At 44.4% G+C, this 14,159-nt stretch overlaps 1 protein-coding gene across 4 annotated transcripts in view; it reads right to left on the bottom strand.

The window, feature by feature from the left end:
* Positions 1-14,159, bottom strand: part of DNAH5 (dynein axonemal heavy chain 5) — a 179,334-nt gene that overhangs the window by 121,349 nt on the left and 43,826 nt on the right. For 2 of the 4 annotated variants that reach the window (XM_081014558.1, XM_081014559.1), the window contains exons 17-20: positions 12,157-12,302; positions 5,964-6,126; positions 3,668-3,913; positions 85-275 (exon numbers count right to left, since the gene is read on the bottom strand). In XM_081014558.1, the coding sequence (XP_080870684.1) occupies positions 85-275; positions 3,668-3,913; positions 5,964-6,126; positions 12,157-12,302 (746 nt within the window). Of the gene's footprint in view, positions 1-84; positions 276-3,667; positions 3,914-5,963; positions 6,127-7,034; positions 7,139-7,467; positions 7,583-12,156; positions 12,303-14,159 lie in introns of those variants that run through there. The other 2 variants (XM_081014561.1, XM_081014560.1) reach the window with 2 other exon arrangements.

Genomic DNA, 14,159 nt, shown 5'->3' with positions numbered 1-14,159 from the left:
ACAAAGGGGAGAGGGAGATTATGTGGTACCGAAACATGAATGTATCTTGTCAGGAAAGTTATCAGAAACACAGAGGCGCCATACCTTGGATAGCCTCTCCTTGCTCCACTGGCCAACTCCTTTCATGACGCTTACAATGCAGTCCACAGCCTTGTTGAGCGTTTGCTGTACTTCCTCAAGTGTGGGCATCATAGCAAAATTTGGAATGGAAAGGATAACACTAGCCTTAAAGATGGGCTGAGCACTCTGTCTCTGCCTGGAGGCACTCTCCTTATCTAAAAAGAAAGGCGAGCGTCAGGCTTCGGGGAATCAGCTTTCTCCCCCATGGCAGTAGATAAGCAGAACAAAGGAAAAGGAGACTTCTTACCAGTCAGAAACTATAATAATCATAGCGAGAGAACAAAGAACACATCTCCTAGTAATGATGGTACTCCCAATTAAGGACTCCACCCCCTTCTGTCCCTATTAATCTACGGCACTTCTGTATCTCGTAATCTGAGTTTATACCCTCTGTGCTTTCTGTTCTGCCACTTTCTGAGCTCTTCTCGACTTTGGGGAGAGTGGTGGAGGAATGCTGTCTAGAGACTGTGAATCTGTTAACCCTCTCCCTTCCAGTTTTTCGTCTCCTAGCTGTTCCCCATCCAGTATTTCCCAGCTTCTGCCTTCTGAACTATGTCCCTCTGCAAACCACTGTTCCAAATCTACACTGTCCTCCTGCTCCTGGGAAGATTCAAGATCCAGATCAGGAACAGGGGGAGGGCGAGGCTCCCAACATTCCTCCTCAGTGCAGCCCTCTGCAGCACAGTCCCTGACAGCAAGACAGACAAATCATTATTAATCCAGGACAGTCTGCTGAAGAAAAATAAGAATCTCCCAGGTGTCAAGGCTTCAGGGAACCCTATCCCTCCCCCAGGGGCAGCCAAAAATGCTGATAAATACAAAGAGTCCTTACCACATAATTTATTCAGTATTCACAAAGAGAGAGAGAGAAAGAATGGAAACCAGAGGCCTTTCTCCTGGGCATGGTCGGCCAATTGGTGCCAAAGAAGGACAGAACTTTCTTTATGTATGCCACAACAGCAGCAAGAATACTTATTGCAAAGTATTGGAAGACACAAGATCTACCCACTCTGGAAGAATGGCAGATGAAGGTGATGGACTACATGGAACTGGCGGAAATGACTGGCAGAATCCAAGACCAGGGAGAAGAGTCGGTGGAAGAAGATTGGAAGAAATTTAAAGACTATTTACAGAAATACTGCAAAATTAATGAATGTTAGAATGATGTCAGAATGAAGTTAAGTGGTTTTAGCAGCAATGTTATAAAGGTGTATGTAAAAATGGATTGTTAACAGGTGAGAATCTAAAGTTATAATATATTAAGTTAAAGCACTAAGATAAAAACAAAGAGGGAAAGGAATTGCTGAATTAACTAACTGAATTGGAATACAAAAAAGGGAGGCGTGAGGAGGTCAGGGAAACAAGTAAATGAAATGTAAGGCATGGAAAGATTGATTTGTTTTTAAGTGTCTTTTATTTTTTCTGTATTTTGTATTTTTTCTTTTCTTTATTTTTCTTTTTCTTATCTATGTAACCTTTTTCTGAAACCTTAATAAATATCATTTAAAAAAGAGAGAAAGAGAAAGAATGTAACCTCTATTCAACGATGGTGTTGCTCCATGTAAAGTCCCACTCCCCTATGTCTCCCCTAATTGACGTCACTCCCACGTCGGTTAATCTGAGCTTTCTGCCTCTGAGCTCTCTGTTCTAGTATCCTCAATGCCCATCTGGTCTTGGGAGAGCGGGGGCAGGAATGCTTTCCAAGGACACTGAGTATGTCAGCTGGTTCTCCCCTGGTGCTTCTCCTTCTTCCTGCTCTCCGCTTCCAGTATTCCCCAGCTTCTGCCCTCTGCAGCCTCTGAACTATGCCCTTCCGCAAACCACTTTTCTAAATCTATACTATCTTCCTGTTCTTAGGAAGGTTCAGGAGAAGGGGGCAGCCCCACCATTCCTCTTCAGTCCAGTCCCTGACACAGATGACTTGGTGACACTCCAAACGTGTTTCCACTGGAGGTGCCCATGGTTCTGGTTTGGCTTGGGGTGGTAAACTAAAAAAAGAACTATTCCTTGTAAATCCTTATATGACTCAGCACAGACAGACCCTGCACATATAGTGTCCATTATTCCACATGCACCAGCTCATGCTAGCCATGCAGCCCTGAAGAGGAGATGACCACCATAACAATCTGACAGTGGAGATTAGATGTGCGGCAGAAGCACACCCAACACCCACCCAATCCTCAGTCCTATAGACGTTCCCATGATGTGCCTCCACTAAAACAAATCTGCATTGCTGGCGTATGCTAGGATTTGCAGCACTTGCGTTGTGGCCCACACACTGTGTCTCAGTGTGCTGGCAAACAAGGTTGCGTGTGGTGTCCATGCTGAGAGAGCATAAGTCTGCTCGACACCATATCGTCTCTGATTAAATAGCAGCATTCTGTCAACGCAGACATCTAGGATTATTTAACCATGCTCCTCATCAAAACCCACAGCGGTTCATAAAGAAAGCACTAGCATGTATTTTCAATGCACTGCAGAACTTCAAAGCACCTTTGTCCCCAATCTGTCTGCATTCTTTCCCCCTTTTGCATGAAAGAGCAATATTCAGGAAGCTACAGTCCACCTCCATTAGCATCGGGGGAAGTTATCCCACTGATGTCAAGGGGAAGCAGATTGTGTGCCCTGGGAATCTTACCTGCTCTGTTTGATTGCTAAAGTCTGCTTTGTGCATAGACTATGGTGTAGCACACAAGTTGGTGGGGAGATGCAGAGGATGGAATAATCAGCCTCAATGCTAAAAATTAGGACTTGTCCAGGAGATACCGTATTTTTCGCTCTATAAAACGCACCAGACCATAAGACGCAGTTTTTGGAGGAGGAAAACAAGAAAAAAAATATTCTGAATCTCAGAAGCCAGAACAGCAAGAGGGATCGCTGCACAGCGAAAGCAGCAATCCCTCTTGCTGTTCTGGCTTCTGGGATAGCTGCGCAGCCTGCATTCGCTCCATAAGACACACACACATTTCCCCTTACTTTTTAGGAGGGAAAAAGTGAGTCTTATAGAGCAAAAAATACGGTAAGTCCATTGCCGGTTCAAATAACAGCATGCAGCCTGTCCTGTACCCCTAAGGCAGGCTTCCTCAAACTCAGCCCTCCAGATGTTTTTGGCCTACAACTCCCATAATCCCTAGCTAGCAGAACCAGTGGTCAGGGATGATGGGAATTGTAGTCTCAAAACATCTGGAGGGCCAAGTTTGAGGAAGCCTGCCCTAAGGTAACCTGCTGCCCTTGGGGGACAGTGAAATACAGTATGTTAGGGGAAAGATTCAGCTGACAGCCTAATGAGCTTTTCAACGTGGAATTGGGGAAGTAAGGCAACAGCTAGCACTTTGCCTCAGGTGGCAAAATGTCTTGAGCTGGCCTTGGCTGATCTGGCAAAGCTTTAAACAAGACAAATATTGTACCACGCAACTGTGCAGTCTCACCTAAGACCACCAACAGCCAGTTCCATCAACAACAGCTTGTAAGAAGATGGGATGTTTGAAATTTTAACCGTGGTTTTGCTATGGCCAGCTGTTGCTGCTGAGCATGGCATGAGACTTACCTAAGAAGCTGAACATAGAAGAGGCTTGGATGCGCCTCCGCATGGCCTCCAGGGTGTTGCGAGTAACTTTCAGAAGGGCATCCACGTTGCGGTGGTTGAAATGGGACAGCAGCTCTTGGGCTTCTTCCTCTAGCATTTCCATTTCCCTCTTCTTTTTCTTGGTCAAGGGGGAAGACAAGCCTGCTGACATCTGGCTAGCTGTATGCGAGGATGCTAAGGGGTCCGATGGCCCGTCCTCCTCCGCTCCTGGGAACAGTAATCAGTCGAGTTAAGTCAGTAGCCTTCTAAGCAACCAGTCCTTAATCTTGACTATGTGCACAGGAAATGTGCCCGAGTCCCCAGTCACGCAGAAAGTTCTGTGTGAATAGGAATAGAAGCTTTATGCAGACCTTCCCTGTGCAACAAGGGGAGGGGGGAAGCGCTCACAATGAAATTGGGACTAGGGCTTGCACATGCACCCATCCCCCTTAGAGATTTTTTGTGTTCATCTGAACATGCCTTCTGTCTGTCTGTCTGTTTCTTTCTCTCGCTTTTTCTTGTTGTCAGCCACTTATGTAATTAGCTAGTTAATATGAGTCAGAACCATAGCTGTCAGCTTACAGATTTGAAAATAAGGGACCAGCAGCCTCAAAAATAAGGGATCAGCAGCCAAAATAAGGGATTTTCCAAACACAGGTATGTTCAACTTCTGAGCCCCTCCAAGCCAAAGGTAGAAAGCCCAGCCAGCAGCCAAACAAAGCCTCAAGCGGTAGTTCACACAGCGCAGCAACCCAGCAAAGGGGATGCAGCAAGGAAAACCACCCTCACCTCTCCGCTGGGAAGCGCTGAGCAAAGGCAAATTCCCAGGCAATGCGGCCAATTTGATCGGCACAAGGCATGCAAGCTCCACCCCCCGGTCGTTCTTAGACTCCTTATTGCGTGAGGAACGCAGCCAAGCAACACAGTTGGAGCCTCCCTCCTCCCTGGCCGGTAGGGAGGGAGGGAGAGGAGCTGCTTCCTTTGAAACCCGAGAAATTTAAGGGACATCGTCAATAAGCGACAGCGGCAGGACACGGCGCTGGGATAAGGGAATTTCCCGCCAAATAAAGGACAGTTGACAGCTATGGTCAGAACTGAGATGCCCCATGCTATACATTGGACTGTTCATAATGGCTCGTAACAATACTGTGATGCTTCAGGAGCACAGACAATCCACACACAAAATTGACCAGGTACAGAATTGCCTGAGAACCTCAACTTTCCTTTCTCTTTTTAAGAACAATTTTTTTAGAACTTTTGTTTGCAGATATAGGCCTGAAAGTGTATGAGCAATGCCTAGTGCAGTTTCAAGACAGTAATCACTATTTCTTTTTCTCTTTTTAAAAGTTAGCATTATTATTTTCATTAAACATTACAAAAAGCAACTACAACTGCACAGAATTATTTCAGTTACTAGCTTGTACAAAACACAGCACAGTACAACAAGGAAAGTATCCATCAATGTCATATTATGAGCACTCTGCTCTCATGCATTTTCTGAAATCTCAGTGTCGAGTTTCTCCGCATGGGGCACCCACCTGTCAAAATCTCTTTTGCTCTGATCTTAAAAGGCAAGTGGGAGGAAGTCTGTGCAAACACTTTTGGTGGGTCCCCCACCCCATTAAGATCGGAGCAAGATCGGGGACTTAAAAAGGAAGGCGGGAGACTGGCAAAGGTGTATGCAAGTCTCCTCCCATTTGTCTTTTAAGTCCTTTTCCCTCTGCACTTCAGGGAGAGGAGACTTGCAAAAGCCTTTCTGAGTCTCTACCCTCACCCGTTTAAGACTCACATGCTTCTCCTGCAAATGGCAGTGACAACAATAAGGTAGGGGGTAACCTTTCTTCCGACCACCGACCACCCACTTTCAAAAGAAATATTTGAAACCTCTTGTGTAATGTTTTTGTGGAGCATTTTACAGCAGCTTCCACAGCCCCATTTCAGCTGAAATGAGACTGCAGGAGCTGCCTTAAAGCTCTTCACAAAAGTGCTGTTTGAAGCATCTCGCGTGCTTCTCCAGTTCAGCTGAAATCCTGCTGCCTTGGCTATGCAATCCTCTTCTCTGCTGGGAATAGGGCATGCAGCAAATGCCCCATCCTCTTGCCCATCAGCTGACATAACTGGTGACGTCAGCTGATGGGTATGTGGATGTGGTGGGGGGGGGAATAGCCTTGCAGGCCAAGTTAGAACACGTGGATGGCCAAGACTGGCCCACAAGCCAGAGATTTCCCATACCTGAAATAGACTATGAGTTAACATATGGTGGAATGCCAGTCCTTACCTTCATGCATTTCCTCATTGCTGCTTCCACTCAGAAACTTATTGCCAGAATCCCCTCTGATTTGCCCCTCCGTGTCCAGTAACATGTTGATAAGCTCGTTTGCTGCTTCCTCCACCAATGAGCTTTTCAGGTGCAAAGTGCATGCTCCCTTCGTACAGAGTTCCTGCAAAAATGCCAATATCATTTAGATACTTTTTTTCTTTTTAAAATCTTCTTTTTTATTTTGACAAAGTAATAATAATAAACAAATAAGAATAAATATATGCACCCTACCACCGAGACCAGTCCATTGTAACTATCCAACCTCCCAAAATTTCAACACCTGTTGCAATGGTTTGACCCCTTTCCGTTTTAACAGTACAAATTCTACAAACACCTTCCATATTTCCTCAAAATCATTTCTCCTGCATATTCCCTGTATTAGCTTAATGGCACATGTTAATTTATCATTAATAACCATATCCCACACCTCTTTATACCATTCTTCCATTTTATATTCACCTTGCCCCTTCCACTTCCTAGCTATCATAATTCATGCAGCTGTCAATCAATTAGGTTTAATTCTGGCTTAGCAATGCTAGCAACAAGACAGCTGTGTATGTAGTTCTCTTGAGTTACATAAACACACAGAAAGAGCCAACAGTCTTTGTTGCATTTTTGTCTCATCGTTGATCCAAGGAGCTCAGGGAAGCACATATGGGTCTATACAGACACAGACAGACAGACACGCAGACATGTCTGCTGTCACCATCCATTTTATCTTCCCAACAGCCCTGTGAAGCAGATTGGCTTGAAAGATAGTGACAGGCCCAGGGTCACCCAGTGAGATCTGCATAGCTGAGCAGGAATGATTTTGAACCTGAGTCTCCCAATTCCCAGGCTGGTATTCCTGCACCACACTCACTGTGACTATGTCATTTCAACAGAAACAAACAGGCCAGTCTTCAGAAGACATCTGCTCAGCTCTGATGAGGCAACATTCCAGGGTGAGCAGAAATGCCCTTTGCTGGCTGGTCCCCTCTCAATCTTTATTCCTACCCTCAAGGCTCACTGTCCTTCCAGTCTCCTTACCTTCTCCTGTCTCATTCTCTTGTCCTTATACCCACCACCTGATTTCTTTATCTCCTTGGATAGCTCCATAGGTTACAGCATGGTCCTGATAATGTCAAGGTTGCAGGTTTGATCCCCGTATGGGATAGCTACATCGCAGGGGGTTGGGCCAGTTGATCCCCAGTTTCCCTCCCAACTCTACAAGTCTATGCTTCTATAAAACACCTGCTTCAGGTGGATACCTCACAGTAACATCTGGGATGTCTACCTCTGCTGCTAGTTCATTCTTAGTGGCCCACAACTCCACTGCTTTTCTAGGGTATCAGTACATTGCCGTCTATAGCACTTTGTTGTATTTAGAGCATCACAAACCATTCTTCCACTTATTTCCATTATCTCTACAACTTTTGGTGGCACTAGCTCTAGAGAGAAGCCCTGTACTGCTCGGGTGTACCTGCCGACCCTCTCTTTTCCTCTTCTCGCCTGCTACTTTTCCAACAATATGCTATTGTGACGAGAACGACACAAGTAGCCCCTGTCCTTGCACAGTGCTATGGTCCATTTCAATGCTGCCTGCCTGAAATGGAGAGATAGGCCATTGTGACCACATGATGATGCTTGCCTGAATGGGAGGGGCTAACCACTGTGATGTTATGCAGGTGCTGCTCACCTGAGAGACAGACACTGGTCTCTATGCCCACCAGCAAATTGGGTACCAGCAACCTTACACGCCTCCAGTCAGTAGAGAGCAGACTTGGGACTAACAGATACCCAGGAGAAAATACATTTTGTGGTTTCCCACTAAACAGCTAAACTCTGCCCCTTCCTCTGGTTCACTCGCTCTGTGCTCCCCCTCTCTTGGGACGCAGTTGGTGCTGTGGTCTAAACCACTGAGCCTCCTGGGCTTGCTGATCAGAAGGTCGGCAGTTCGAATACCCATGATGGGGTGAGCTCCTGTTGCTCAGTCCTAGCTCCTGCCAACCTAGCAGTTAGAAAGCATGCCAGTGCAAGTAGATAAATAGGTATCACTGCGGCAGGAAGGTAAACGGCATTTCTGTGCGCTCTGGTTTCCGTCATGGTGTCCCATTGTGCCAGAAGCGGTTTAGTCATGCTGGCCACATGACCTGGAAAGCTGTCTATGGACAAATGCCAGCTCCCTCGGCCTGAAAGCGAGATGAGCGCCACAACCCCATAGTTGCCTTTGACTATACCTAACCGTCCAGGGGTCCTTTACCTTACCCTTCTCATGCACAAGGATGCCATGAAACTAGCTCCAATCATGTGGCTTTTGAATCCAAAGCCATCATTTTAAATATGAAGTAACTGTAAGTAAAGCATCTTTTTTATTTATTTTTTACCAGTGGGAACTCTGTGTTTTATTTTTCATTTTCAGCAATGCTAGGAATGCAAGAATGAGACAGAACTGGGACAGGGCTGGGTAGCTCCAGCTTCCAAACTTTTTAACTCTCTCTACATATATAAACTATAAGACAACCAAATTTATTTCTAAAACCCAAGATTTACTTGAATGAGAAAGGTGTCATTTGAACCCTAGACCAGACAGAAGTTTCATAACTTTCTTACTATCCCATTCTCTCAAGTGCAAGAATCTCCTCTCTTCAAGCAGGAAGGAATGACCATTCCCACCATGATTTATAGGACATACATAGGAGGCCTGCTTTCTGCAGCTGGCGGCCAGTGATAGCATCTCTGTGCTTTGTTTGCCTGCTGCCTGACAGTCTGTTCTCCAGTATGTAGAAGCCATTGAAGAGTTAGCCACACTTTGAGGATGAGAAAGTAGCAGAGAGCCAACTTGAAAAAGGTGTCACATAGATGTCAGGGTGCTATCAGCAGTTCCCAGCTGGTTGCCCAGAGAAGTATAAAAACAAGTTTCTTACAGTGCTTTTTCATTTCAGTCTTTACAGAGAGAGGTATAGAACCCAGACTCTTTGACAATAGCATTGTCCCAAGTGAATCTCCACCCCGCTTCTCTCCCACTTCCTCATTTGTCGTCATCATCACCTCCTCTACGGGTGCTGCTATGTGCCCTCTGTCTTTGAGCTCTTTGCTCTCCTACTTTTAAGGCTCACTGGGTTCTGGGAGAGGGAGGGTCTGGAATGCTTTCTAGTGACAACGTGTCAGCCAGCTGCTGCTCTGGCTCTGCTCCTCCTCTCCCATTATTCCCCAACTTCCCCCCTCATCTGCGTCTGAGCTGTGACCTCCCGTAAAACCCTGTTGTAAATCTATACTGTCTTCCTCTTCCTCCTCCCTGGAAGGGTCAGGATGGGGAGACAGTCTCCACCATTCCTCTTCTACTCAGTTCCTGACAATTAGTTTTCTTTAACAGTGGAAGCAGGTTTTCAGATTACACGCAGCTCTTCTTCAGGCTTTGATTATGAGAGCAAATATAAACATCCAATAGTCTAGATAGAAACAACTGGGTAGTCAGGCTGATGGGTACTTGGCTGCAGAAGTTTACTGGCCATTGCTGTTGGCCTGGAGATAGTCTAGGAGGTTGAATGCAAACATGCCATTCTGATGTCATGTGTGATGTCACAAAGGGGATATGCTTTAAGTCTTAGTAAAGCCAGAAACAATTAACAGTCAGACTGCATCTCAGCCCTGTCAAGATGGAACTCCATAATAGGTGATGAATAGTTTTATTTGGGGGATATATTAACTTTTACTATTGGGGGAAAGTTTTACATTGGTTTGCCAGCTTGTGCCCCATCAAGTTGAGGCCAATAGATATACACTCACAGCCCTGTACCCATCAAATAATCAACTATATGTGTGACCTTGGGACTGATTCATACAACCACATTTCCTTTATCCACTCTATAGCAGCTTTTTCTCTGGAACCAGGAATAAGATTTGGATGAGGATGGTGAGGATCTAAGCTTTACAAGTGAGGGGGCTAGGAAGATAGCTTTGTGGTCCAGCATAGGAATGATGGGTGCTTCATATTATTGAATTCCTGTTCCACAAAGAAGAAGTGTTTGAACTCTTTGCTCTCCTACTTTTAAGGTTCGCCGGATTCTGGGACAAGTAGGGTCTGGAATGCTTTCTAGTGACAATGTGTCAGCCAGCTGCTTCTCCGCTCTGCCTGGTCTTCCTCTCCCACTATTCCCCAATTTCCCCCCTCATCTGCCTCTGAGCTGTGACCTCCCGCAAACCCCTGTTGTAAATCTATACTGTCTTCCTCTTCCTCCTCCCTGGAAGGGTCAGGATGGGGAGGCAGTCTCCACCATTCCTCCTCCTCTGTCCAGCCCCTGACAATAGAGAACAATGGGAAACTAAAGTTAATTTTTACTATATTTCTGATTTTGGGGGAGTAGATAAAAGCCGGATGAGAATCATAATTGTAAAAACTAAAAGAAAGGTAAAAAAAGAAGAAGACTAAATTAAAATGTTAAGTCCTGTATACCCCTATATTCTCCATAATGACCAATTTTGGAATAAATTTTAGAAGCAGGAAAAACCAAGGGGTAGAATATGATTTTCAACATGCAAATCAAGTATAAAATTAGGTAACTGGCATCTTCATACCCACACCGAAATCAGCTGAACGTTTTTTATTGCACACTTATATTTCACTATAAAGCCACCTCTTTGAGTCCCTGTCTAGGGAAAAGGTGGGACATTAACAACAACAACAACAAATTTCAATGGCCTGCAATCATTTTTTCTCTGAGTATCTGCATGAATCCAAAAGAACCTAGCTCTGTTCAGAAGGAACCTATGACTCCATGATCACTGCAGATGGTGTCAGCAGTCAGAATATTAAAAGACGCCTGCTTCTTGAGAGAAAAACAATGACAAACCTAGACAGCATCTTAAAAAGCAGAGACATCACCCTGCCGACAAAGGTCCATATAGTTAAAGCTATGGTTTTCCCAGTCGTGATGTATGGAAGTAAGAGCTGGACCATAAAGAAGGCTGATCGCCGAAGAATTGATGCTTTTGAATTATGGTGCTGGAGGAGACTCTTGAGAGTCCCATGGACTGCAAGAAGATCAAACCTATCCATTCTGAAGGAAATCAGCCCTGAGTGCTCACTGGAAGGACAGATCCTGAAGCTGAGGCTCCAATACTTTGGCCACCTCATGAGAAGAGAAGACTCCCTGAAAAAGACTCTGATGTTGGGAAAGATTGAAGGCACTAGAAGAAGGGGACGACAGAGGACGAGATGGTTGGACAGTGTTCTTGAAGCTACTAACATGAGTCTGACCAAATTGCAGGAGGCAGTGGAAGACAGGAGTGCCTGGTGTGTTCTGGTTCATGGGGTCATGAAGAGTCGGACATGACTAAATGACTAAACTGTCAGGAGCTCACCCTAAACTCACATAGGACCCTGGCAGAGACACATGCCTGCTGACATGTTCTCTCCCTCCTGGTCGTTCTTTCGGGAGCTTCAAAAGTTTTCTTCAAAAGTTTTCATCACAGCAACCGATGCTAACAGACATCGGCACACTTAGGGATTCGCAGAGTCTTCACAGCTTGCGTAACAGACCTCAGCAACTCAGCATTTTGGCTAATCTACTTTATTTACATATAAACACACACAGAGCACTGCAACATGGCTCCCTCTCTCTCTAGCATCAAACAGCAAAAAGAAAAAGAACAAAGGACAATACACCCACTTCATGGAACACAGTAACACAAACATCCTGTCTCCGTCACTTCCCACTCTGTGGAGTCAAAACATACACCGTCATGTGATAGACAAAAATCCCATGACTGCAATCATGGAGCAGGAATTCTAACAACAAACAACAATGACTCTGTAGTTTTATCTGAGGCCATAGTTCTGCACCTGATCTGTTACAGTATACTGTGGGTAGGCAATTGTGTGATTTGTAGACTTTACCATGCAAACAGTCCCTTTTTGAATGCATTTATGCATTTATGAATGCAAACTCCATTCATAAAACAAGAAGTAAGGAGGTGAAGTCTAATCTAGTCTTCTCCCTGACATGCTTATTCTCTATGTGCAGGGAAGTGTGTGTGTGTGTGAGAGAGAGAGAGAGAGAGAGAGAGAGAGAGAGAGAGAGAGGTGCAATAATGCAAACAGCTGAAAGTGGTGCAGCTGAGGCACAGGTTTAATTCCTCAGTGAAGGCTAGGTGTACATGATGACTATACCTTTGTCATGTGAAGGAATTGCTCGCAGGTCAGCGGATCGTCTTCAGGGAGATTGCAAAGGGGCACAGTGCTCATTTCTTGAAGAACAGCATTGATACGAAATTCTATTAGGTCATTTACTCGATCAAGCAGCAGCTCAAGGTCAGCTTTAAGGGCAAAGAAGAGAATAAATATAGTTAGGCCAAGTACTTTCAGAAGCCACTTTCCCCTCCCTTTTAAGCATGAATGGACTAATGTGTTAGGAAATTCTTAAAACCATCATTAAGGGGTGTAACATAGCAGCCAGCTGAGAGGGCAGAGAGGGTTTTTCATCATCAAAATTTTGAAGAGGACAGTTGAAAAATATAAAAACTTTTTATAAAAGAATGGAAATGGTTTATTGAATATTTACAAACAAACTGTAAACAGATAAGAACATTGGCAGGATTGCTGTAATAACCCACAGTTTTATAAGAGTCTATATTTAAAGTGGATGAATAAATGAGTAAGTAAAGTTAATTTGGAATATGCAGAAGATATTAAAAATAAATTTAAGGAACCGCAAAAAGAGGGGGAAGGAAGTTGAGTTTTGAAATGTTGAAATGATTGTAAAATTATTGAAAAGTATAAAATGAAATAAATGAATGTATAAATAAAAAAAATTAGAATAAAAATATAAAAACCAATCACTTTTTAAGAGTTTCAGAAGTGAAACAAAACTGCACACAGGCTGAGACATAGACTTGGGACTCAGCTACACAGCTGCAAATACAGCGATTTAAGTGTGTTGTAAGTGTATTATACAATTGTGACACTAGATGGCGGTGGTGAGCTAAAGGTAAATTCCACATATATTTTAAAAACGTTTTTAAAAAGCATTTTCACAGTGTTTTTTACATATATGTAGATTCAGCCATAGAATGGCTGACACTACAAGACGTGGAATGGCTGATGCTGCCACACAGCAAACCAATACGGGGAGGGTATGATTTGAAGCATGGAAATCGCAGGCAGTGGATCAGGTCTTTAATCTATTCCTTACCTCTTTTCCCTACACATACGCACAGCTTCTTCTCTGAAAATAAGAAGCTTTCTTTATTGCTTTACAATGGTTTGGTCAACAACTGGTGTTCCCAGCCCCATGTCTTCTCCTAAATATCTAGTTTGGCATTAAAAATAAAAAAAACCTATCACACTCTGTATCATTATAGTTTCCACTTATAAGTAAGGCTAAAAGGATGAGTAGTACAAAGAAATAGTGATAAGCTTCCTGAACTCCTTCCTGGAGTTCAAAGTCTTTATCCTGGCACTACAGAAGACAACAAAGATGAAACAAAAGAACAATTGTACAGTAAGTCTAGCTGACCAAACACTAATTTATTCTTGATGTCATTTAACACACCAATGAACGTCTGTGCTTTGCACCTAACAGTATACAGTAAGTCTGCAACTTACGCACATTTAACATGTGTGCATTCAGCAAAAGAAAATCAATTAATTTAAAAGGGTGGAAAGGAAAGATGACTTTGGCAATCTCACCCGCTGTCAGGGAACTGCCATCGGAAGGAAGGGAAGTGAAAGGGCTCACACAGGTTGGGAGAGACTCAGCAGCTGAAGAGGGAACCAGTAGGGGGAGAGGAGCTGAGCTGAGGGAAAGTGAGCTGGAGGGATGGCTCAGAGACACTTCCAGCGAAAACAGTGGGGAGGTTTCAGGACCTCCTGTAGGGACACCCACTCCTCGCCGGAAACTGTCACGCAGAGAGTCCAGAAGACGTGTTTCCGTTAAGGAGCTTTTATGTTGGAAGCGATTCCGAAAGCAACCACTGTCGGAATCTGCCAGCGACTGACGGAGCCATGTTTAAGGGGCTCCGTTACAGACAGAGGTTTGCAAACTTGACCAAACTCTGAGGGACTTGGATTTTACACACAAGCAGCTCATCGTCCCATCACAGCATTCCGACAGTCTCCGTGAGCAGCTTGTGCAGGAGAAGGCATCATGAGCAACCCAGCCGGAACCGGAGAAG

Source organism: Podarcis pityusensis (assembly GCF_964106645.2).
Source record: "Podarcis pityusensis genome assembly, chromosome: 7".
Classification (NCBI taxonomy): Eukaryota; Metazoa; Chordata; class Lepidosauria; order Squamata; family Lacertidae; genus Podarcis; species Podarcis pityusensis.
This window is presented reverse-complemented; position numbering and strand designations above follow the sequence as displayed.